The 27,875-nt window shown below is 36.6% G+C and overlaps 1 protein-coding gene across 6 annotated transcripts in view; it reads right to left on the bottom strand.

The window, feature by feature from the left end:
• Positions 1–27,875, bottom strand: part of NOL4 (nucleolar protein 4) — a gene marked incomplete at its 5' end in the record, with an annotated part of 393,000 nt that overhangs the window by 263,994 nt on the left and 101,131 nt on the right. For 4 of the 6 annotated variants that reach the window (XM_079942556.1, XM_079942557.1, XM_079942559.1 and 1 more), the window contains one exon: positions 834–945. In XM_079942556.1, coding sequence (XP_079798682.1) covers positions 834–945 — 112 coding nt within the window. Of the gene's footprint in view, positions 1–833; positions 946–27,009; positions 27,073–27,875 lie in introns of all 6 variants that reach the window. The other 2 variants (XM_079942558.1, XM_079942561.1) reach the window with 2 other exon arrangements.

Below are 27,875 nucleotides of genomic sequence, written 5' to 3'. Positions count from 1 at the left end.
TAGCACTATGGATAAATCTGTTATTTCTAACTACAAGGGGAGATTTTTGATATCCTGGATAACAATGAGTGACACTAATAGAGTGATTAAACAAAATTATTGGTATTTTTGTATTTTTCTCCTTTGCTGCACACTTACTTTTTTTTTCTTTGGTTGTGCCGTGTGGCATGAGGGATCTTAGTTCCCTGACCAGGGATCAAACCCGTGCCCCCTGCAGTGAGTCTTAACCACTAGACTGTCAGGGAAGTCCCCAGATTTGCTTTCTACACGGACTACTTGACCACAAGAGGAAATTTACTTTTTATTTTTTGCTGTTCCACCCATTCTCCAACACAAGGGAATAGGCTAGCCTAAATGTATCTTTGAGATTAATCTCTGAGAGAAACTCATACATTAGGAAAATAATCCAAATAATTTTTAATGAAAGCCAAAGCCAAACTATAACTTTTCTGTAAAAATTTTCGGTGAAGCAACTCCATACTATTCATTACTTTCAGAAATAAGAAATTGGTAGATTTAAAAGAACACAGATGGAACATCAATTTCCTTGCTGAAAATATCTGAAATACCATGAAATACACACAATAAATGAAAATTAAATATTATTATAGGAAAAAAGTTATTTGCTACAGTCAAAACTGCTTTTCTTCTGAGAAAGGACACTGAGTTGCTTTGTAGTGAATCTTCAACATTCACTGTCTCCTGCTTGAATACATGAGACGAACTGACTTGTTAAACTGTTTCTGTCTACCACATTCTTATAAAAATGTGGGATATAAATTGCCATTATGAATAAAATTACTTGAAATCTCACTATTTGACACTGCGGCTACCTTTATGATCTGTTCCATCTGGGTTTAAATGCATTCTTTTCTGGCACTCTGAGCAGCTCATTAGAAACCGTGTCACCGCTTCTCTTGGTAGGAAGGCATAGCTCTCTGAAATCTGAAATGATTCACAAAATAGAGGTGTTATTATATAAGCTGACTGGGCATGATTCAACAGAAGTGATCATTGTATTTCCAAATAAGACGCATTATTCCATAATGGCAGGAAGCACAATGAAAGCATGCACTGCATATCATGCATCATTTCAAGAAATATCTATCCAACTTGATTGCATGTCTCTTAATAATTGCTAATAAAGCAATGTGGAGGAAAAAATTCAACCACATCTGGATGGAGAACTGTTTATATTTCTTTTAGGAAAAATAATCCCAGTGTACAGCTACTCTAGTGAATTTTCCTCATTAAAATTTGTCCACGATTGTTTTGGCAATTAAACTTATTGCTAGCACCATTAAAATTTTATCCAATTTTACATATATTTTAAAAAATTTAGCCCCAAGGTGAAACAGTAAACTTTGGATTTTGCAGTAATAAGCATTTCTTCATTATTGCTTTTCAAAGTACTTTAAGGAAAGATAAAAAATAATCTGAACAGAACTCATGTATCTATTTACTGCAGTGAATCATCCCTTCCACAGAAAATGACACACTTGGAATGCATTCTGGCCACCTATTTCACTTGCTATTTTATGTCAGTTTTTCATAATTTATGTCCACAATAGTTCACATTGATTGTCAGAGCCAGCTTTTCCAGTGCCCTATACAGAGCTTCTCTTTTCAGAACCATGATCCAGAATCAAGTTAGAAATCAATACTCTTGTCAGTGATTCTTTAAATATTACCTTCTCAAAAACCAAGGTATTTCTCTCAAGAAAGCAAAGATTTCTAAAGTGAAACTGACAGATTGTTAAACATCTCTAAATAAAAGCTGACGGTGCCGCTAAGAAGTCTGATGCAGGGCATTAGTTTTCCACCATACTGTCACTGACACTGGTCCATGAAATATGAGGTAAGCAAAAGGAATAAATGAGTTGTAAATCAGACATAATTGCCATAGACGATTCCTCAGGTGCATGCAGAGCTGTTATGAACGTTGATGTATTTTAAGCTTGTAGAAGGAAGGAAAATATGCACCTTGCATATAATTGAGTGCAAATCTGCGCCAATTCCATTAATGGTGATGGGGTTAACTTTTGCCGGAGCACAGCATCGAGGAAACCTCACATATTAAAATCCAAAATTGTAAAGCATATTTTTCCCTGATTTTCATGTGAAAATCAGTTCACATCGCTTAGTCTATCTCTTTGACTCTCAGGGAAAAGAAGCCGTAAGAATGTCAAAGAGAAGGAACAAGTCTACAGTTAAAAATCTGCCATGGATGATTCGTACACAGGTAATCCACAGTCGACTCTACTGGGATTGGAATATGAAACTGACGTTTAATATAACTATCATTTGTAAATTAAGGTGTTGTCCAGTTTAAAAAAAAACAAACTTCCTTGTACTATACAAGGAATTGCGGGAGAAAAGAAGCAGAGTAATTTGAAAGTATTTCATCAAAATATTTTATATAAGCTATTGAATAAAGAAATACATAAATGCAATATAAATGTTCACTCATTCTCGGTCACTCTCTTTGTCTCTTCACACAGGCACACACACACACACACACACACAAATTTGATTCCTATTCATCTATTTTTACAGAGGGAACTAACACTTGAATCTGATTTATTTATCTGATTAGAGATCATTTTTTCCGACTCTCTGAAAACCTTTTTTACAATTATTCAGAAGTTAAGTCTCTGATTCATGCCCAGTCTGATACTTCATATTTTAACTCACATGGAATTATAATCCATGGGAACTAATAGAGCTGACCAGTAAATTCATTAACAAACAGTATTTGAGAAGAATGCTCCATTGATTTTCATAGAGGATTTCTATTAAGGCTCTTCTCTCCTTAAATAAAAGAGAAACCTTCAATTGAAAAAAAATGGCCAACTGGTGGAGTTAAAGAGATGCTGCATTTGCTTCGACGGTCCTGATGCTCTCCACAATCTGCCCTTTTCTCAGTGCTAATAAAGCACTTATGTAGAAATCCCTTCTAGAGAGCTTTATCATTGACCTGACTCAATTGTATTATTTGTCCTAGCACTACTTAGCTCCAAATCAATTTTTTCTTGGAATCATTAATCATATTATATTTCCTTTACACTTTTACTCTGAAAAACAGGTACTTGTATTGACCACAAATATAAGTGGATAAATATGCTATGTGTACATGTGTGAATGAAATATATAAAGTCCCACCTTGTATCTTAGAAAAGATTTTTCAGTAAGTATTATATCACATTGTTCTCTGTGGTGTTATTCTGGGCACTGTATGTTATATAAGTGGATAAAATCCCTTATTTGGGGGTACTTTCTTGGTGTTCAGAACCCACTTATAGGGAGACCTGCTGAGACACCCCACTCTCATCAGATCTTTTCTATCCCACCTCATGTTCATTGGGGCCCAAGGATCTCAGAGTATTCCTAGGCACAGGGAGAAGAGACCCTCAGAAAGTCTCACACTCATTTCTGAAACAATAGTTTTCCTGCCATGGAGGTGAAGAGGGAAAATGATTCCTTTTTCTTTATCTAGGCTCTTTCCTCTGCAGCCTCTTTGAAATTAAGGGTCCTGGGCAACCTTCACTGCTGAAGTTCTCAGAACATTTTTAAACAATAAGATGTCCTTTAAAAGTTCTAAAATTATGGTGCATTTGAATAATTGCATTTCACAATTAAAGCCCATAATGAAATACTGTGGTGGTCCTGTCAATATCCTTCCATGACCCCATTCAGAGATTATACAGAAAGCCTACATGAAGACTCCTGAACTTGAGGCCTGAGCTAAATGCTCCTATGGCTCTTGCTCTAATGAAAGGGTCTGTTTCTGTGAGTGTCTGAAATGCTAAATCAACTTTAAATAGATGTTCATAAACGGTGATAAAATCAGGGACATGTTCTTCTAGGCTGTCTATTCATCAAAGTCCTAACATTCTTCATACAACATGTAAAAGCAGGTGCAAATAAAATATAGAAGGGACAGAAATTGCAAAACATTTTGATTCAGATACTTGAAACACCGTTCTACTAACACTATAATTAATGATATAAAATGCTATAGTCATTCATAAATGTCTATTTCCTTGACCCACTTTTCAAATCTAAACACTTGTTTGTTTCTAAGACAGAAATCGGCCTTTGAATATACAGTACAGAACATTTCTAGAACACTAGTGAGGATAATATTCATTTGAAAAATGCATTCTTAGAAACATCTTTATATTTGGGAAAGATAGAGAGTATTTCCTTAGAATTGGTTTATCAACACAGAAATGCTGCATCTTGTGAGTAATACGAAACAAAACATCACATGAATGGATATTAGTCTCGCTCCTTCTGAATTAAACACTAAAACAAACAAACAAAAAACAACTGCCATGGGACAAGTCACATATATTGCCTGTAACAGAAATAAACATCCAAAGGAAGGACTAGAACATAGCCATATTGAATCTTATAAACCAACGATCTCACATTATTTATCATGTAAATAATTGTGAGGCATCCCTTTCCTAGAAATGTTATTTTCTAGGAATCCAGACTTGTTTTCTTAGATTTATATAATAGTTTTCATCGGGGCTTGCATCCATTATTTTAGACAGTGGCTAAAATAGATTTTACAGTAATTTGTTGACAATGGGATCCACTGGTATAAAGAGGTTAAATGAATCGCCATTGTTACACAATAGAGGGCAAAGCAAAGAGCTGGAAATTGAACCTGGAACTCTCAAATCCTGGTCTGTTTCTATACATTGAAGGGACCATGGTGGGTTCATCCAACAGACAGATTAGACAAATGCATAGGATCCAAGGAAAGCAGGAACATCAAAATAGATTTTTTAAAACTTTGGTATTTCAAAAAAAAAAAAAAACCAAAGTATCAAGGTGTTACCAAAGTCAGGACTTGGAAACTTCTTTTTCTGCTATCACTGTTATTTTTTATTATAATAAGTATTATAGCTACAAAGCTCTATATGATACACATATTAAGTTTTAAAATTAATTTATTTTTTCTATTCTTTTCCAAATTCTTTTCCCATTTAGGTTATTTCAGAATATTGAGCAGAGTTCCCTGTGTTATACAGTAGGTCCTTGTTGGTTATCTATTTTAAATATTCCTTAAACTTGAGTTGTGGCTGAAGATTTGTTGTTGTTGCTATTTTTTAACTTTGAATTAGCTGTGGTTGAGGGGTGGAAATGCTGTAGCACAACACAATTTTTTCATTGCTTATCATTTCTAAAGACCTTAATTCAACTGTGTATTAGACAACATTGATACTGTTTTCAATGAAAATATTACATTCTAAGTCTGTTAAGACTGGAATTCATCAGTAATGCAGAAATAATAAATTGCATTATCATGCTAAATTAGAAGTAGAAATCACCTCTCCAATTAAATAATATGGTAATACTTCTTCATAAAAATAATTGAACTGCAGCATCTTTTGATGGACTAAGTCAAATCAGCATCTAGAGCAAAGATAGTATGATGTTAGTGATCTAATGATAAACCTATGCACCTGAAGAGGGTATCATGATTAAATCCCACAAGGAGCACTGCTATTGATCTTGCACTTGTAGGTTAAAATAAAAAAATTTAAAAACTAATGGGAATATATTTCTGAAAAGTTTACTGACAAATATTATAGTTGAAAGGAGGATGAGCATTTTTACCTTGCCATGTCCCTGTCTTCTGAAGGAAGAAGAAACAGTACCTTTTTAAACACTACGTTTATAAAACCAAATTCTGGCAGTTCTCAAGTGCCACTCACCTTCCCCTCAACAGCGTGGTTAAGGTAAAACTGTAACTTATTCAAAAGAACTGATATTTTAAAAATCAATCGCAGTCAAGTTAGTTTGCAAATCTCATCTTATAAATTCGATAATATATATAATTCCTAAAGTTTTCTTACATTTACTTTTGAATAGCACAGTTTTATCTCCAGAAATGTCTCCTTTCTTACTTGGATCTGAACATATGAAGCAATATAAAATTAGAAAAAAGTTTAAAAATTAATTAACCAAAATAATTTAATAACAAATTGTTCCTTTGCTGTACATTGCCAGACTGTACGTCACAATTACATGATGCAAGTGTATCTTACTAACTTGAGCCATTAGGTTTTATAAATTATGAGCAAAATTGATAACAGACAAAAATTTTGAAACAGGACTGTTTGTCCTGTCCCACTTCCTCAGTCCCAAGCATTCTTCCCCTCTAATTTTAAAAGTGTTTAATTTCTGAACATTTTCAATAGGAAGGCCCTCAAAATTGACTCAGCTTGTCCATAAACCTGCAATTCTCTGGCTCCTGAAATGGTAGAAAATTGACAATTCTCTAAATTAGGATTCTCATTAACTGTATGACAACTATTACTTGCTTTGGCTGTTTTACACAAAAGGAAATGCTTCCTAAAAGAGTATACGTGTGTTTGTTTCCCATTGATTGAGTGCTTAATAATAATTATGCCAAGTAAGAATTTTATATGGATTTTATCATTTAATCCTCACATCAGTCCCAGAATAGATTACTATCATCACCATCATAATCTCTGTTTAACAGATGAGGAAACTAAGCTTCAGAGAGGTTGTATAATTTGTCAAACAAGGAGAAGAGACAGGACTCATGTGATAATCTGGTTTCAGAGCCTATCTTTTATTCACTTTTAATCACCATATTTTATAGCCTCTCCTGGTCATCAGTATTAAAACTGAAAGAGACTGTCTCATCCATAAAAAGTGGGAATATTAACCTTACAGCATAGGTTAATTATACTAAAATGTTTATAATGTTCCCTGGTGTGAGATTCTTTGTAAGTATAAAATGCTCTGACTGGTTTGATGTGACCCTTTTGAATACAAGGCCAGTCAAGGGCCCTGTACCTTGTCTCAGGTTACAGAGTTCCACAGGAAGCACATCAGACTGTGCAGTTACAATACAGAACTCCACCTGGAGGAAATTAACTGACCATCTGTCTTGTTCCAGCAGAACTGACTGCTAAAGTAATGGCTGTGATGATGGCCATTCTGACTGGTATGAAGCGATACCTCATTGTAGTTTTGATTTGCATTTCTCTAACGATTAGTGACGTTGAACATCTTTTCATGTGTTTGTTGGTCACCTGTATATCTTCTTTGGAGAAATGTCTATTTAGGTCTTCCACCCATTTTTTGACTGGGTTGTTTGTTTTCTTGATATTGAGCTGCATGAGCTCCTTGTATATTTTGGAAATTAATCCTTTGTCAGTTGCTTCATTTGCAAATATTTTCTCCCAATCTGAGGGTTGTCTAATGCTGAAGAAGGTGTGGAGAAAAGGGAACCCTCGTGCACCGTTGGTGGGAGTGTAAATTGATACAGCCACTATGGAAAACAGTAGGGGGTTCCTAAAAAACTAAAAATAAAACTACCATATGACCCAGCAATCCCACTACTGGGGATATACCCAGAGAAAACCATAATTCAAAAAGATACATGCACCCCAATGTTCACAGTAGCTCTATTAACAATAGCCAGGACATGGAAACAACCTAAGTGTCCATCGACACAGGAATGGATAAAGAAGATGTGGTACACATATACAATGGACTATTACTCAGCCATAAAAAGGAACAAAATTGAGTCATTTGTAGAGACGTGGATGGACCTAGAGACTGTCATACAGAGTAAAGTAAGTCAGAAAGAGAAAAACCAATATCGTATATTAACACATATGTGTGGAATCTAGAAAAATGGTATAGATGATCCCATTTGCAAAGCATAAATAGAGACACAGACGTAGAGAACAAATGTATGGATACCAAGGGGGAAGGGGGGAGTGGGATGAATTAGGAGATTGGGATTGACATACATACACTACTATGTATAAAATAGATAACTAATGAGAACCACCTACTGTATAGCACAAGGAACGTTACTTAATGCACTGCAGTGACATGAATGGGAAGAAAATCCAAAAGGGGATGTATGTATTTGTATGGCTGATTCATTTTGCTGTACAGTAGAAACTAACACAACATTGTAAAGCAACTATACTCCAATAAAAATTAATTTAAAAAAATGAATAAAGTAATGGCTTTGCAATAACACTGTAACAACCAGGAACTAAATGCAGAAGGAGTGTAAGTAAACTATTTCTAAAGGAAAAAGACTTCTAATTGTTCAAAGAAATTCACCAGTAGAGAAGTTATTGTTGCGTTAAGATTTGAACCTAACACATGAGCTGAAATAGAGACATCACATGACATGGGTAAATCATGAGCATTAGCAAAGCAGAAAAAGCTAAAATCAAAAGATTTATCAACCAAAATCACACCATTTTGTCCTAAGTTCCCTAAGGTCTTAGCAAAAGGAAAAATCATAATTAATGTTACTAAATATTAGTAATTTGGAAAAGCAGCAGGCAAGTGCTGAATTTCATTATAAGTAACATTCCTCCACAGCTTGATGCCTCTGTCTATAGTGTGCTCCATTGCAGACACCGAGCTTTAGAGCAAAATAAAGTTGGTCTAATCACACTACTTTTTAAGTTACCTTCTCCAACTTTGCTCTATAAAATGAATTTAGAAAATAGAAATAACACCTTTATTTCACTGGAATAATAACATTAAAACTTTTTTTTTTTTTTTTGCCAAATATCATGCAGTACACTCATGGAAGAATTTGCCTTTAGGGCCGAATTTTTAACATTTTCCCTTGTGAAACTCTTGAAATTATGAATAAAGAAATAGTCTCCTAATGAAATTTGTTTATCATATCGCTATTGTGATATTTAATATTTAATACTGTGATATACTATCACAAACCACCTGCAATGTACATAACTGGATAATGAAGCTGTAGAAAATTTATTTTTAAAAACTAATAAAATTAAAATAGGGGCTTCCCTGGTGGCGCAGTGGTTGAGAGTCCGCCTGCCGATGCAGGGGACACGGGTTCGTGCCCCGGTCCGGGGAGATCCCACATGCCACGGAGCGGTTGGGCCCGTGAGCCGTGGCCGCTGAGCCTGCGCATCCGGAGCCTTGCTCCGCAACGGGAGAGGCCACAACAGTGAGAGCCCCAAGTACCGCAAAAAAAAAAAAAAAAAAAAAAAACCCAAAAAACAAACAAAAACTAATAAAATTAAAATGTAATTGAACAGAACCTATAAATCCAAACGCTATTAAAGACCTCATATGTCCTGATTCACAAAGACACCGTAGTCCAGAGAGACCCCTATCTAAGGAAGGGAAGTCTTGTTTATGGGCACTATCTCCAGTTCAACAAGGGCCACTATGTCTTTACCTGGTTTATACATTGTATATTTTTGAATACATCTGAAGAGAGGGAATTAGGAAAAAAAATACATATATATATATATATATATATATATATATATATACACACACACACACACACCCATATCATATACATATAAAGCTTTACAAACACTATAACATTTGGCCCAGATATTTTTATAGATGTGTTACAAAACTGAAAATTCCAGCCAATGGCTTTCTCTTATATTTATATGGATTCTCTTTTACCCATTGCATGCGTGAGAAAAGGTAAGCAGCGAACATCATTATACTTCTACAGAGGAATTTATTAATCTGGGGAGTTGCACATGGAAACAGTCTTACACAGATGAAGACATTTTTCATCTAAACATTTATTTACTGAACAAATATCTATTAAGTGCACAGGCATTATAATTATCCCTGAATACTGTGAGATATGGTTCTACACCACTAATGTGCCCGGCTATACCAAATTATTGGAATCACCTGTTGGTAATTGTTTGGTTAATTTTGAAGAGATTCCGAAAAATGCTTTGATCAGGACTCAGCATAAACACTCTTAGGTTAAAAAGTGTATTCATAGCAATAATCAATTAAACAAAAAGCCAGACATTTGGCCTGCCTAATCAAATTTGTATTTACTCTGACCCTCAACAATTTTTGCTTCCAAACCCTAACTACTATTTCAAAAACACTTCCTGTTTAATTGTATCTGTTTGACCTCTAAACACCTGATAAATAACCAAATGAATTCCTGTACCTTAACAATATCTCCAATACTGAAACTAGGATGCCGCCAGATTTGCTCTTCAGCTCCAAACGTGCCACTGCCCCCCTGGTGGCAGATTCTCACGTTTTAGTTGGGCTCCTAACAATTCCAAAGTATTGCTTATTTTGTTGCACTCTGGTATTGTTATCACCTACTCCAACATGCTATTTTCAGTTCATATCACTGTCTATTATTTACCTTCATTCTTCTCTGAGTACTTTCTATATATTCAATCATCACACTCATTCATCAGCTCCTCTTGTCTTTTTCATTTAGTTAAGGGGTAAGGGGGTGGCCTAGCCCAGTCTGAAATATCTTGGGTTGCTTTTTGAAGAGTATTAAGGGTCCTAGATAAAATCCAGCACACACAATTAAATGTGAATTCCAGATAAACATGTGATATTGGGAATAACTTATATTAAAAATTATCATTTATCTGAAATTCAAATATAACTGGGCATCCTGTATTTGTTAAATCTGACAACCTTATACGGTACATTTATCTAAGATGAATGAAAATATGGGTTAGAGTCCAAAGATAATCTTAAATGTGGAACAAATTGTCATGTCAGGAAGATCTAAGAATATACCAAGAGCAGAAGTGAGAAGCAGGGTAGGTGGAAGTGATTATTGGGCATCTGTAGGCAATCTGAAATCACAGTGCCCATTGAAAGCAATATTTTCCAACTTTGTAGACCAACAGCACCGGTAGGAATATATTTTATATCATAAGCCAGCACATATACACATTTCAACAATAAAACAGACCATTTCTATTTTCTTCTATTTCATTTTTTAAAGTTATCACAACCCACTAAATTGGCTTGAAAACTCACTAATGGGTTGTGACACATAATGTGAAAAACACTGGTCTAAAGCAGAGGGATGCAGCCTGCTGTGGTGTTGACAGAAGATGGTAGTTATGTGGTCAAGTTTAAAATGAAGGCTGCAAATTCAAAAGAGGTCTAAAGCAGGCAGGACTATTTTTAGACAGTTCGGGTCAAATTTTAGACAGCTAAAAGCAAGTTGGAAATCTGAGGCAAATACATCAAATGAAGAGCAAGAGGAATAAAAAGTGAACGAGGTGCAGTCTGTATCCTCCAGGGATAGGGTAATGGTACAAGTGCAAGGCAAGAGGCAAAGACTGTGAACCTGGGCCAAGGCACAGAAATCTGCTATATGATGAAAAGGAACTAGAGGAGGAAAACAGAGAGCGGGAACAGCATTCCAGGGCAACCGTATGTATTGGGCACCACATCACCATGCATTAGTACATCGAGGTGTAGGCAAACAAGAAATAGAATGTGATTTAAGTTAATTATAGCTAATTCCTTTTTATTAGAAATAGTTTTTGCTCCACTGATAACACTTCAAATTTAGCTATATTGCTTTGCAGAAAATAACTTTATTTTCTACTGTTTTATCTTCATTATAATGATGAACATCTTTAACTTGGAGTTGTATCTTACAATTATTAAAATAGTCATCAACTGAGCAAGTGTGACAATATCGAAAAGAGAGAGAGTCCAATAATCTGGAGGTATGTCTCCAAAGTTATGGGTAATGTTTTTGTGTCTCTTTTTATGTTAGAATATCTGGCTGTTAAGGAACAGATTGTCATAACGGGGAATTCTTACATTAGATGAAAAAATGAGCAGATGGGCACTGAAAAAGTTTTTCTTCATATGTGTTTCCTAATAGTAAAATAAAGAGAATTTTTAAATGTTGCATGTAAATAAAATGGCTCTGCAAAGCAAATATTTATACAATTACTTGCAGCATGAATAGCTACATTAAAATATACAATTACACACATGGAAGAGTGGGGAAATGACTCCTTCTCTTGATGTTTCCTGAAGAATGTATATTCTGTGATATATTAGTGGTTTTTTCTGGGGCTTAGGGGCGAACAAGTTGAATCCAACCTTTCTGGCCTAGAATTCAACGGCATGTTCAAGTTTTCCCGGGCTCCTGTTGCAGCTTCCTTGGTTAAATGTTACCCTCACTAAGACCTGCTAGGCAGTGGGAAGACAGCACTTCTTTTACAACAGGTGACCAAGAATACTGCTGCCACAGTCATTTAAAGCAGGCAAGATTTAGCCATCTTAGAGGAAACGGAAGAAAAATAGAGGTGAAAATTTTGCCTGAAGATGGCGGAAGAGTAAGACGTGGAGATCACGTTCCTCCCCACAGATACACCAGTAATACATCTACACGTGGAACAACTCCTACAGAACACCTACTGAATGCTGGCAGAAGACCTCAGACCTCCCAAAAGGCAAGAAAGTCCCCACGTACCTGGGTAGAGCAAAAGAAAAAAGAATAAACACAGACAAAAGAATAGGGACGGGACCTGCACTAATGGAAGGGAGCTGTGAAGCAGGAAAGGTTTCCACACACTAGGAGGCCCCTTCGCGGGCGGAGACTGCAGGTGGCAGAGGGGGAAGCTTCGGAGCCGCGGAGGAGAGCACAGCAACAGGGGTGCAAAGGACAAAGCGGTGAGATTCCTGCACAGAGGATCGGTGGCAACCGGCACTCACCAGCCCGAGAGGCTTGTCAGCTCACCCGCCGGGACGGGCAGGGCTGGGAGCTGAGGCTCGGGCTTTGGTCGGAGCGCAGGGAGAGGACTCGGGATGGTGGCGTGAACACAGCCTGCAGGGGGTTAGTGCACCACGGCTAGCCGGGAGGGAGTCTGGGGAAAAGTCTGGACCTGCCGAAGAGGCAAGAGGCTTTTTCTTCCCTCTTTGTTTCCTGGTGCACGAGGAGAGGGGATTAAGAGCGCTGCTTAAAGGAGCTCCAGAGACGGGCACGAGCCACAGCTAACAGTGCGCACCCCAGAGACAGGCATGAGACGCTAAGGCTGCTGCTGCCACCTCCAAGAACCCTATGCGCCAGCACAGGTCACTCTCCACACCCCCCCTCCGGGGAGCCTGCTCAGCCCACCACTGCCAGGGTCCCGGGATCCAGGGACAACTTACTCCGGGAGAACGCAGGGCGCGCCTCAGGCTGGTGTAACGTCATGACGGCCTCTGCTGCCGCAGGCTCGCCCCGCACTCCGTGCCTCTCCCTCACCCCAGCCTGAGTGAGCCAGAGTCCCCGAAGCAGCTGCTCCTTTAACCCCGTCCTGTCTGAGAGAAGAACAGACGCCCTCCAGGGACCTACACACAGAGGCGGGGCCAAATCCAAAGCTGAGCCCCAGGAGCTGTGAGAACAAAGAAGAGAAAGGGAAATCTCTCCCAGCAGCCCCAGAAGCAGCAGATTGAAGCTCCACAATCAATTTGATGTACCCTGCATCTGTGGAATACCTGAATAGACAACGAATAATCCCAAATTGAGGAGGTGGACTTTGAGAGCAACATTTATTATTTTTTCCCCTTTTCCATTTTTTTGTGAATGTGTATGTGTATGCTTCTGTGTGAGACTTTGTATAGCTCTGCTTTCACCATTTGTCCTAGGGTTCTACCAATCCATTTTTTTTCTTTAAAAAATTTTTTTTCTTAATAATTATTTTTTATTTTAATAACTTTATTTTATTTTATCTCACTTTATTTTATTTTATCTTCTTTCTTTCTTTCCTTCCTTCCCTCCTTCCTTCCTCCCACCCTCCTTTCTTTCCCCCTTCCTTTCTTTCTTTCTTTCTTTCTTTCTTTCTTTCTTTCTTTCTTTCTTTCAACTTTTTCTCCCTTTTATTCTGAGCCGTGTGGATGAAAGGCTCTTGGTGCTGCAGCCAGAAGGCAGTGCTGTGCCTCTGAGGTGGGAGAGCCAACTTCAGGACACTGGTCCACAAGAGACCTCCAAGGTCCACATAATATCAAATGGCGAAAATCTCCCAGAGATCTCCATCTCAACACCAGCACTCAGCTTCACTCAACGATCAGCAAGCTACAGTGCTGGACACCCTATGCCAAACAACTAGCAAGACAGGAACACAACCCCACCCATTAGCAGAGAGGCTGCCTAAAATCATAAGTCCACAGACACCCCAAAACACACCACCAGACAAGGACCTGCCCAGCAGAAAGACAAGATCCAGCCTCATCCACCAGAACACAGGCACTAGTCCCCTCCACCAGGAAGCCTACACAACCCACTGAACCAACATTAGTCACTGGGGACAGTCACCAAAAACAACGGGAAGTACGAACCTGCAGCCTACGAAAAGGAGACCCCAAACACAGTAAGATAAGCAAAATGAGAAGACAGAAAAACACACAGCAGATGAAGGAGCAAGATAAAAACCCACCGGACCTAACAAATAAGAGGAAATAGGCAGTCTACCTGAAAAAGAATTCAGAATAATGATAGTAAAGATGATCCAAAATCTTGGAAATACAATAGACAAAATGCAAGAAACATTTAACAAGGACCTAGAAGAACTAAAGATGAAACAAGCAATGATGAACAACACAATAAATGAAATTAAAAATACTCTAGATGGGATCAATAGCAGAATAACTGAGGCAGAAGAACGGATAAGTGACCTGGAAGATAAAATAGTGGAAATAACTACTGCAGAGAAGAATAAAGAAAAAAGAATGAAAAGAACTAAGGACAGTCTCAGAGACCTCTGGGACAACATTAAACGTACCAACATTCGAATTATAGGGGTTCCAGAAGAAGAAGAGAAAAAGAAAGGGACTGCGAAAATATTTGAAGAGATTATAGTTGAAAACTTCCCTAATATGGGAAAGGAAATAGTTAATCAAGTCCAGGAAGCACAGAGTCCCATACAGATAAATCCAAGGAGAAATACTCCAAGACACATATTAATCAAACTGTCAAAAATTAAATACAAAGAAAACATATTAAAAGCAGCAACAGAAAAACAACAAATAACACACAAGGGAATCCCCATAAGGTTAACAGTTGATCTTTCAGCAGAAACTTTGCAAGCCAGAAGGGACTGGCAGGACATATTTAAATTGATGAAGGAGAAAAACCTGCAACCAAGATTACTCTACCCAGCAAGGATCTCATTCAGATTAGATGGAGAAATTAAAAACTTTACAGACAAGCAAAAGCTGAGAGAGTTCAGCACCACCAAAAAAGCTTTACAACAAATGCTAAAGGAACTTCTCTAGGCAAGAAACACAAGAGAAGGAAAAGACCTACAATAACGAACCCAAAACAATTAAGAAAATGGGAATAGGAACATACATATTGATAATTACCTTAAATGTAAGTGGACTAAATGCTCCCACCAAAAGACACAGATTGGCTGAATGGATACAAAAACAAGACCCATATATATGCTGTCTACAAGAGACCCACTTCAGACCTAGAGACACATACAGACTGAAAGTAAGAGGATGGAAAAAGATATTCCATGCAAATGGAAACCAAAAGAAAGCTGGAGTAGCAATTCTCATATCAGACAAAATAGACTTTAAAATAAAGACTATTAGAAGTGACAAAGAAGGACACTACATAGTGATCAAGGGATAGATCCAAGAAGAAGATATAACAATTGTAAATATTTATGCACCCAACATAGGAGCACCTCAATACATAAGGCAAATACTAACAGCCATAAAAGGGGAAATCAACAGTAACACAGTCATAATAGGGGACTTTAACACCCCACTTTCACCAATGGACAGATCATCCAAAATGAAAATAAATAAGGAAACACAAGCTTTAAATGATACATTAAACAAAATGGACTTAATTGATATTTATAGGACATTCCATCCAAAAACAACAGAATACACATTTTTCTCAAATGCTCATGGAACATTCTCTAGGATAGATCATATCTTGGGTCACAAATCAAGCCTTGGTAAATTTAAGAAAATCGAAATTGTATCAAGTATCATTTCCGACCACAGTGCTATGAGACTACATATCAATTACAGGAAAAGATCTGTAAAAAATACAAACACATGGAGGCTAAACAATACACTACTTAATAACGAAGTGATCACTGAAGAAATCAAAGAGGAAATCAAAAAATACCTAGAAACAAATGACAATGGTGACACGAAGACCCAAAACCTATGGGATGCCGCAAAAGCAGTTCTAAGAGTGAAGTTTATAGCAATACAATCCTACCTTAAGAAACAAGAAACATCTCGAATAAAGAACCTAAGCTTGCACGTAAAGCAATTAGAGAAAGAAGAACAAACGAACCCCAAAGTTAGCAGAAGGAAAGAAATCATAAAGATCAGATCAGAAATAAATGAAAAGAAATGAAGGAAACGATAGCAAAGATTAACAAATCTAAAAGCTGGTTCTTTGAGAAGATAAACAAAATTGATAAACCATTAGCCAGACTCATCAAGAAAAAAAGGGAGAAGACAAAACAATAGAATTAGAAATGAAAAAGGAGGAGTAACAACTGACACTGCAGAAATACAAAAGATCATGAGAGATTACTACAATCAACTCTATGCCAATAAAATGGACAACCTGGAAGAAATGGACAAATTCTTAGAAATGCACAACCTGCCAAGACTGAATCAGGAAGAAATAGAAAATATGAAAAGACCAATCAAAAGCACTGAAATTGAAGCTATGGTTAAAAATCTTCCAACAAACAAAAGCCCCGGACCAGATGGCTTCACAGGCAAATTCTGTCAAACATTTAGAGAAGAGCTAACACCTATCTTCCTCAAACTCTTCCAAAATATAGCAGAGGGAGGAACACTCCCATGCTCATTCTACAAGGCCACCATCACCCTGATAGCAAAACCAGACAAGGATGTCACAAAGAAAGAAAACTACAGGCCAATATCACTGATGAACATAGATGCAAATATCCTCAACAAAATACTAGCAAACAGAATTCAACAGCACATTAAAAGGATCATACACCATGATCAAGTGGGGTTTATTCCAGGAATGCAAGGATTCTTCAATATATGCAAATCAATCAACGTGATACACCATATTAACAAATTGAAGGAGGAAAACCATATGATCACCTCAATAGATGCAGAGAAAGCTTTCGACAAAATCCAACACCCATTTATGATAAAAACCCTCCAGAAAGTAGGCATAGAGGGAACGTTTCTCAACATAATAAAGGCCATATATGACAAACTCACAGTCAACATCGTCCTCAGTGGTTAAAAACTGAAAGCATTTCCACTAAGATCAGGAACAAGACAAGGTTGCCCACTCTCGCCACTCTCATTCAACATAGTTTTGGAAGTTTTAGCCACAGCAATCAGAGAAGAAAAGGAAATAAAAGGAATCCAAATCAGAGAAGAAGAAGTAAAACTGTCACTGTTTGCAGATGACATGATACTATACATAGAGAATCCTAAAGATGCTACCAGAAAACTACTAGAGCTAATCAATGAATTTGGTAAAGTATCAGGATACAAAATTAATGCACAGAAATCTCTTGCATTCCTATACACTAATGATGAAAAATCTGAAAGTGAAATCAAGAAAACACTACCATTTGCCACTGCAACAAAAAGTATAAAATATCTAGGAGTAAACCTACCTAAGGAGACAAAAGACCTGTATGCAGAAAATTATGACACTGATGAAAGAAATTAAAGATGATACAAACAGATGGAGAGATATAGCATGTTCTTGGATTGGAAGAATCGACATTGTGAAAATGACTCTACTACCCAAAGTAATCTACAGATTCAATGTAATCCCTATCAAACTACCACTGGCATTTTTCACAGAACTAGAACAAAAAAATTCACAATTTGTATGGAAACGCAAAAGACCCCGAATAGCCAGGGCAACCTTGAGAATGAAAAACGGAGCTAGAGGAATCAGGCTCCCTGAATTCAGACTATACTACAAGCTACAGTAATCAAGACAGTATGGTACTGTCACAAAAACAGAAAGATAGATCAATGGAACAGGATAGAAAGCCCAGAGATAAACCCACGCACATATGGTCATCTTATCTTTGATAAAGGAGGGAGGAATGTACAGTGGAGAAAGGACAGCCTCTTCAATAAGTGGTGCTGGGAAAACTGGACAGGTCCATGTAAAAGTATGAGATTAGATCACTCCCTAACATCATCAAACTCTTAGAGGAAAACATAGGCAGAATACTCTATGACATAAATCATAGCATGATCCTTTTTGACCCACCTCCTAGAGAAATGAAAATAAAAACAATAATAAACAAATGGGACCTAATGAAATTTCAAAGCTTTTGCACAGCAAAGGAAACCATAAACAAGACCAAAAGACAACCCTCAGAATGGGAGAAAATATTTGCAAATGAAGCAACTGACAAAGGATTAATCTCCAAAATTTATAAGCAGATCATGCAGCTCAATAACAAAAAAACAAACAAACCAATCCAAAAATGGGCAGAAGACCTAAATAGACATTCCTCCAAAGAAGGTATACAAACTGCCAACAAACACATGAAAGAATGCTCAACATCATTAATCATTAGAGAAATGCAAATCAAAACTACAATGAGATATCATCTCACACCAGTCAGAATGGCCATCAACAAAAAATCTAGAAACAATAAATGCTGGAGAAGGTGTGGAGAAAAGGGAACACTCTTGCACTGCTGGTGGGAATGTGAATTGGTACAGCCACTATGGAGTACAGCATGGAGGTTCCTTAAAAAACTACAAATAGAACTACCATATGACCCAGCAATCCCACTACTGGGCATATACCCTGAGAAAACCATAATTCAAAAAGAGTCATGTACCAACATGTTCATTGCAGCTCTATTTACAATAGGCAGGAGATGGAAACAACCTAAGTGTCCATCACTGGATGAATGGATATAGAAGATGTGGCACATATATACAATGGAATATTACTCAGCCATAAAAAGACACGAAATTGAGCTATTTGTAATGAGGTGGATGGACCTACAGTCTGTCATACAGAGTGAAGTAAGTCAGAAAGAGAAAGACAAATACCCTATGCTAACACATATATATGGAATTTAAGAAAAAAAAATGTCATAAGGAACCTAGGGGTAAGACAGGAATAAAGACACAGACCTACTAGAGAATGGACTTGAGGATATGGGGAGGGCGAAGGGTAAGCTGTGACAAAGCGAGAGAGTGGCATGGACATATATACACTACCAAACGTAAAATAGATAGCGAGTGGGAAGCAGCCGCATAGCACAGGGAGATCAGCTCGGTGCTTTGTGACCACGTAGAGGGGTGGGATAGGGAGGGTGGGAGGGAGGGAGGGAGACGCAAGAGGGAAGAGATATGGAAACATATGTATATGTATAAGTGATTCACTTTGTTATAAAGCAGAATCTAACATACCATTGTAAAGCAATTATACTCCAATAAAGATGTAAAAAAAAAAAAAGAAAGAAAAATGGAGAAGGTTAGTCTTCACTTCTCTAGGGAGTGCAGTGAGTCGCACAACCCTCATATGTTTGTGAAAACTGCAGAGTCTGTGAGATGGTAATAATGAGATAATGGATGCAGAATTCATTGTCTGCATTGTTCAACTGCTCCACAACTGGCAAATAATGAAAACATTTTTCTGAGATGCCCAGTAAAGAACTAGCCACATGGTTTCCTTTAGAAAACAGCTCTCAACTTGCGTGTTTACTGTACTCTAGAGCTTACAATAGGGAAGAACAAATCTGGCTCCATATTAGATCTGCTCCTTTTACGTTAACCTTTGTGCTCTGTTGCCGGTGCTTGGTCATGCTGGCCTTGCGCCTTTACTAAAAGAATGTTGCCTACAGCCTGAAATATACAGGATAGCCTATCCTCAAGGCTCTGACCTTTAAGAGTCCATTCATATAGAGATAAAAAGTTGCAGAGCAGAGCATAGCATTTGTCTTGCTGGAGGTTTGCAGAAACATTGTAACCTGACCTAAGTGGACCGCTACAAGAACAAAGGAATCCGACACCAAGAAGTTTGCAACAACTAACCACACCCCTCCCTCACCTTGCTTTTAAAAGTGCTTTACTGAAACCCTTCCAGGGGTTTGGGGGTTTTTGGGCACAAGCCACCTGTCTCCTTGCATGGGCTTCCAATAAACCTTTCTCTGCTCCCAACTCCAACGTTTTGGTTTATTTGGCCTCACCACGTGTTGGGCACATGAACTTGTGTTCAGTAACAAGGTGACTTTTGAAAAGGGAATAACTGCGACTTGCGTTGCTGGAACTTCGACCCCAGGAGTTAAGGATAAAGCTCTGAGTACTTGGGGCAATGCCAACTGTCCGACCCCGAAGTCTATAGTGCCCTACTGAGAAATATTGCTTTAGACTACACAAATAACTATGCAAACTAATACATATAACAAAAGATATCACTTTCATATGTTCTCCACTGAAGAATTAAAACACACCAAGACAGAAATTTCTTGGTCCAAATTCCAAATTCTCAAAATCTGTTTCTTTCATGATTCACCTCCTTTCCAATTGCTAGGGTTAAGGAACAGAGCAATGCTCAAATACGGCTGTGATGTGGGAGAGGACATTCCCAGAAAAATGAAGGTAGAGGAGAGGATGAGGAGTAGAGCAGATAAACATAAAAAACAGGTAAAGGCTTGTCACTCATTACTTATGATGAACTGACTAAAATTGCAGCAGATGAAGTTAGTGAATAACACTTTCAATTCTGGAAAAGTCATGAATGAAGACATGGGTGCGTGTTATCCTTGGGACACTGGGGATCACAGATGATACAAAGAAAGAAATAGACCTCTCAATATCTAGTTAATAGAAAAAAATCTGTTTATAGCATCTGTTACCCCACAAACAATGCCATATTTTTTTAAAAATAACATTATCTCACTATCATAATATGTTTGAAGCAGTTATTAAGTTAAAACCTTTACATACATTATTTATGAGCCTAAAAGCAACCCTAAAAATAACACATACCCAAGTCACACATACAGAACTTACCTAACCAGGATTTGAACCCACGTCTAGCTGACATCAAAGCTGGCACCATTTTCTTTCTATTACTTCACACCAAGAGCCCATGTCCTAGCCCTCTTTCCTATTATATTTTATCCCAATTAAATACACATATAGGTATTTATACAGGTGCATATACTGTAAGAAATTCAGGAGATTTTATTTATTACATCATCACAGTACCCAGGAACCTCTGGATCTGAAGAAGAATCACCCACTAGTAGGTACTAATCTTCCGAGTAGTTTTAAAAGCTGCATTGGCACATTTTCACCACAAGGGTGCACTGAAGTAGCAATTTATCAGGCTAGACATGAAGAGTTAATGCTGTTTCTCCAGAAGGTTAATTCCCTTTCAAGGAATATACCTATTCACAATAATATGAAAATTATTAATGACAGGGTTTGTGACATTAGTTGGTGATAAACTGGTTTGGGTGAGTTATGTCTTTTGACGGTCTCTACTACCTAAAAGGTTCTGAGTATACAGGATTTGCACTGTTACTCTGCTCACCTGTGATAATTCTCACTACACCTATATAAGAAATAAATCAATTTTGATGACTGGCAGAACACTATTCTTCTAAGATTGTTATTTAATAACTCTAATTCTCATGCCACTGATTTATTTTTTGCTTCTGATATGATTTTACACATCTGACTTCTTAGTCTGAATAATATTTTTAGTTATCTAAAACAATGAAGCTGTTCCTACATAAATGTAGGTTTAATATTATGTGTACTGTGTTTAATAGCTGTTCAATATTTAGTAGTAATCACCTTTATAAAACCTATTATGTGTGTGGGGGGATATGTGGATATGGGTGTGCATCTGATAAGAAATAAACCAATGTGTGGAAATGTAAGTGATGTGTTTATATCCTGCCTCTAAGATGATAGCATAATTTAATGCAGCATCAAAGTTTTCCCTGAAAAGCAAGGGGGAAGCACTTGTGTTAAATAATTTTGTTACCTTATTCATAGCCTGCAAAATTGTAGAAATCCAGGGTGCTGTTCAAGGTAAACATGAGTTGTGTAGTGCAGGGTCTTTACAGCCACCGGCTACAGCTCTGATCTTATTTCATTATCTCTATTTATAGCAACATCTACTTAGTTGGTATCAAAAAGACGAGGACTTCACAGAGACGAGTTAATTTTTTTCCTTCAACGAGTACCTATGGAATACTCTACCATGAGACGGTTCTTTTACTATGCTGTGATTATACAGTAATATGAGAAACAGACATGGTCCCCCACCATTGGGGACTACAAGACTTTTTTTAACTTTGACCCTAGCTATAAATAAAGAAAAAAAATAACGAAATTTTTCCATTTGCAGCAACATGGATGGACTTGGAGGGCATTATGCTAAGGGAAATAAGTCAGACAGAGAAAGACAAATATTGTATGATATCACTTATGTGTGGAATCTAAAAATTACAACTAACTAGTGAATATAACAAAAAGAAGCAGACTCACAGATATAGAGAACAAACTAGTGGTTACCAGTTGTGGGGGGAGGAGCAATATAGGAGTGGAGGAGTGGCAGGTACATACTACTGGGTGTAAGACAGGCTCAAGGATGTACAATATGGGGAATATAGCCAATATTTTGGCTCATCTTGAGCCAAAGCTCAAGATATTGATGAGCCAATATCAATTCATGTTGATAACATGAGTTCTCAACTTCTATAAGATACATGCCAAAGGCTATTACTCATGATGCCACACTGGGGTTCACACAAAAATCAGGACGATGCTATGCTACTTGGAACATCAGTAGGTCTATGTATGGCATGTCACACATTTCTTTCCTATCTATTCTTGAGTTAAACCCAGCTAGATATGAGAGACAAACACATTTACAAAATGATCATACAAAATGTCAATGACTGCTATCAGCCTAATTTATTCTCTAGCTTCTCTTGCCCAAGGATATTTGAAGTCCATATAAAGATATATAGGTCAACACTTTAATCTAAAGAAATTAAATTCTAATTGTAAACCTTGAGTAATTGTGATAGGGAAGGGAAATGTACTTAGAGAGCACGGCGTTCCTGGTACTAATCACAGAAATAGATATAACCCCCTATTTCAACAGTGTCTCAGACTATAGGACTATCAGACCAGCAACACTGATGTTCATAGGATCATTTATGTTTACAATGAAATTTTAGGTGTGGTCACATCTGTTGCACTGCCGCTTAAAATCACATTATAACTTAAGTAGCCATCCATTGACAACATGGTTCAGATTACTGCAAAATTTTTAACAAAAATGGAGAGCAGTGAAAATCTGCTGACACTTGAGAATCATTTTTATGGCCTTTCTTCTTATATCACTATTTTAAAATCCTAGATATAGGAAGTCTAATGACTACAGATCCTTTTCATGATTATTGCCATCATCATTATTATTATTTATAGGAGAGCTCCCTAGATGATTATGAAGCCAAAATCTTCTATCTCTCTGCTTTGCTCATCAGCCAATCTACTTTTCCAAGAGCAGGAGGCATTTCCCTATGTTTGAACATTTCTTGTGCCAACCTATTTGCTCACTTTGGTTACTATTTTCCTTGTGCCCCTTCCACAGTAATGGCTCCACACACACCATGAAAACTGCTGTAATTCCTTCAGAGCTGGAAAAAAAACAGAAATATAGCCCCCTCATTTTATATGTTCAAAAACTGTGGCCTAAGTCAAAAAGAGGGTAAATTAATTGCTAGGAACTTTTGAGTTTTAATTTAGTGTTATTTTTTTCACACCACAATGGCTGCAAATTTTGGCCATTTGCCTCATTCTAAGTTGACAAGAATTCTGGGAATTTTGATATAGCAAATTAGCCCAAATGGTGCAAGTTAAAAAACCCCATTTAGCAGTAGAGACACTGAACCAATAGATAGTAATAAAACAGAACAGGATAAAATGACACTAACTGAAGTTTGAAGGTTAAGAGTTGTAGACCTGCTAGAATAAAGACTTTTCCTTTTTAACATTCAGAGTAGGGATACAGACATTCTGCCTAATATATTATTTTTCTACAGCATGTCCCTGGAAAGGAATGTTCTATTCATATTGAAAGCAAATTCTTTAAAGAGATCCAGTTTTAAAATTTTTCAGAAAAGCAATTTAAAATTAACGTAAGACTGAAACTTCGGTAAAAGCAAATGAAATAACTGAAATTCTCATAAACTTCATCTAGCAGGAGAGCTCCTAAACACAGGTAACCTGGCTTCTTCCGTGCTTCCCTTCAGCCCGGTCAAAGCTTGGAGAACAGTTACACTGTGGACTGCCAGAGATAGTGACATTTATAAGATGTACATAAGAGAATGCCTAAGTTATTACTATTCATCTCTCTCCCAACGCGGAGGCATTGGGGCAAGCAGAGGAAATTACATCCGTAATTATAATTAGGGCAACGATGGAACTATGTTGATTGTCCCGTTTGTCCTTCTACCTGGAACATGACTAGTGATTGGATAAAGGAGAAAAAACATTATTCAAAAGTTGACCATAAGGAAAGCACTTCATGCATATTAACTCATTTATTTTGCCACACCATGCATATCATTATCTCCCTCTAAACAGGAGGAGAAAAAAAGTAAATAATTGGCCAAAAGTGACACAGATAGGAAGTACTAGATTTGAAATTTGAAACTGAGTTTGTCTGGCTTCTAGCCTATTTTCTTTTAGCTATAGCATATGCTCTCCACTCGGAATTAAATGAACGTAATTATTGGCAGCTATGTATGTGAGTAATACATGTAAACTTACTGTATCACACCACAAGTTGTGTGTGTGTGTACATATACACATATATATGCAGACTGTTCTCTCCACTGAAAACACTGACTTTCCCTGCTAGTTCCTGGATTTCCACCAGTTACTTTTATTTTACATGTAGCAAGAAAGAGTTTTGAAACTTTATCTTTAATCAGACCATAACTGAAGAAACCTTTCTGGAAAGGCAGCTGTGCTTTAGCCAGTGATGAAATGCAAGACATAAAAGACAACTAGAGAAGAGTCATATATTCCCTGAAGGTAGAATTCAGACAACAGCTGAGAAAAGTTAAGGACTGGAAGACAACTTCCTGCATTCATGATTTTTTTTTAACAATGTTACCACATTAATTTTGAAGTCACTTTCCAAATTGCTAAGCACACTTGCATTCAATTTTCAGTAGAAAGATATACTTAAGTTCAAATATAAGTGATACCTGAATGATTCACACTTCTTCTCCACTGTTAATGTAGATAATCAACCAAAAATATTGAAGGAAACACATTCAGTGCACCAGTAAAGTTGAATATATACACAGGGACAAATGAAGGGGGGAAGGAAAGACCTAAAAGACACTAGAATTCAACAATGACTAAAAAAAATTACTTATGATAGCCTTTACATATTCCTAAAATGTGTCATTTTATGTGGATTTTTAAAAAGAGCTCATGAGTAACAGAATATACACCCTCCAATTTTTTTCTCTAGTCAGATCAGATTGCAATAAAATTTAAGTTGTATAACGACTAGATATTTCAAGGAATGATATACTGCAGATAGGTAAAAACAAATAGCATTCAAAAGTTAATCCAATATTAAAGGACCACCATTTCCTGCAGAGTGAAAACATAGAAAGATTTGCAAAAAAGGCAAAGTAAATAAAATGACCGCTAAATCTATTGGTAATATTATTAAGACAAAATGACACGTTTTAATGATTAGTTGTATAAGTATGGTTTCTTGGCCATGTAGGATAAGGGAGAAAAAGAAAGTCAATAATCATGCATGCTCTATGAGCTAATGTGTTAGAAGTAGGAAAAAAATATTAATCTTAATGGGAACCATTATAACTGCGATAGGTATCTAGCTAATTCTACCAGTGACTAGTCAATTCCAGCATTAGTATTGAGAACTAAATTCTGACCCAACAGTCTAGGGCCCTAATAGCACTACACCATTTCATTTCAAATTGCATTTAGTTTTATGCCCCATTAGTTGAACATTTATATTAACATTAGAATTAAATTCATTGTGGCGTCATGTGCACAGTTTTGCTGGCAATGAGCAGTGTTTTTTTCTTTTTTTTCCTACAATCTATTATTACTCCATAAAATGGAAATGTTTTCTAGTTAGGATTCAGTTGAGAAATACCAGAAGGCAGAAAGTGAGGCCAGAAGAAACCTTCATGATATTAGGAAAAGGTGAGACTACTTTAGATGCGGAAACAAAAAATAAACTTGGGAAAGAAAAGAATCCTCAAGTAGGACATTCTCAAGAGGGAATGGATGATGTTTCAGATACTATTTATACATTCAGAGTTGGTATCCAGCCCTACCCCAAAATGCAGAAAACATCTTCAAAATGTTAATGCAAAATGATATATGTTGGAAATGTGTTTACCAATTTATTGGAAGTGTTCAGCATGCATTATGGCAGTGGGTCAGATTCTCCACATTGCATTTAGGAAAACACTGGGTGAGAGACTTGGGTTTATGTCATATTTCCCTTTTAATTAAAGGTCTCTAATAAGTGGATTTCAAAGATTAAATCACTTTAAATTGCTTTTGGCACCTAAACAGATTTGGCTGCCACGCTATTCCTGACAGTGAAGCCACTTGTTTTTTGTTGGTTTGTTTTCATTGAATACAACTGAACTTATGTATTCCTACCTTACAAAGTCCTATCAAGTTTAGGTAGCTATTTTGTGAAAATGAATTATCATAAGAGTACACAGTTAGTGATATTAGTAGATCAATATACAGTTTTTTTCCCTATTAGTATCCAGAGATACAACCCTGGCTTAGGAGGCAGGCAAAATGAGTATGTTCAGTAACATTAGTCTGCACAAAAGTATCTTAAGAAGCTAGGTCATTATCATTAGTCATGATAAAGATGTCTCCTCAGATATGTAAGTCAAAAGAAAGTTTATGTGGCAGAGTTATGTAAGGAAACTTACAATAGTGCCTGCCCACAAACCATGCAATTTGGAAACAGCCAAGAAACAAAACCATAGAGAAGGAGAGATAAATACAACATGTATTAGGGGTTATTATGCAACTATAAAGATTCAATATGACCCTGGAGATATAGCAAAAAATAGTTATGGAAAAGAAGCTATTTCTTATGCTCAGTAGCTAATTTTCAAACATATGTACCTGTATTTGAAACTTTGAGCATTTCACACATTTTTCTGTATCTGAAAAAAAAATGGATCCAGACTGATATTGTGTATAAATATAGCTGAAAACAGTTAATATAAAGGTAGCCAAAAGCAAAGTTCAATAAGAATTTTAAAAAAGGATATTATTCTGATTGCTGATAAAGTATTTCTGATGTACACTTTGCTCATATTGGAAAAGAATAATTTACTCTTCAATTTTCCTAGAAAGGATGAATTATCTATAGTAAGATGATTTCATAAAATGTTTAATTAAATAAAAGACTAGATTAAAGTGTCTAGATCGAACAGTAAGTATAATTAAGAGCTTTAGAAATAATATATAACTCCATTTTGACAATATATATTCAATATCTAACAGTTAGTTACATCTGTTTTCTAGATAATTTACAATAAAAGCATTATATATTTTCATTTTTAAATGTTCAAGGGCACTAGGCCTATGAAAATAACACATATTTTTAAATAACTTATACTGGAAAATTAAGAAAGGCATACCCTTCAGGGCAAATGTATTTAATATAAGGTAACATAAGAAAAGCACATAAAATTTTCTTATTCATGTGACTATAAGTATTAAGTAAGAAATACCTGAACATATTAATATGTTTTGAAGGGGAAGGACTGTTAAGACAATAGTGGTAGTACAAAAGTTCATATGTTCCAGTAGATAATTTATATATTATGATTTGAACACATATTATATATTGAATATATAACACAACTAATCTTCCCATTTGTGGGCATTTGACTGGGACTACCACATTTTATGCACATTTAAGGAAAAGAAAATGATAATGCTAGAAACAGGTTTCTAGCAATATATGCAATAGACTTAGTGAA

The sequence above is a fragment of the Stenella coeruleoalba genome (assembly GCF_951394435.1).
Source record: "Stenella coeruleoalba genome assembly, chromosome: 14".
NCBI lineage: Eukaryota > Metazoa > Chordata > Mammalia > Artiodactyla > Delphinidae > Stenella > Stenella coeruleoalba.
This window is presented reverse-complemented; position numbering and strand designations above follow the sequence as displayed.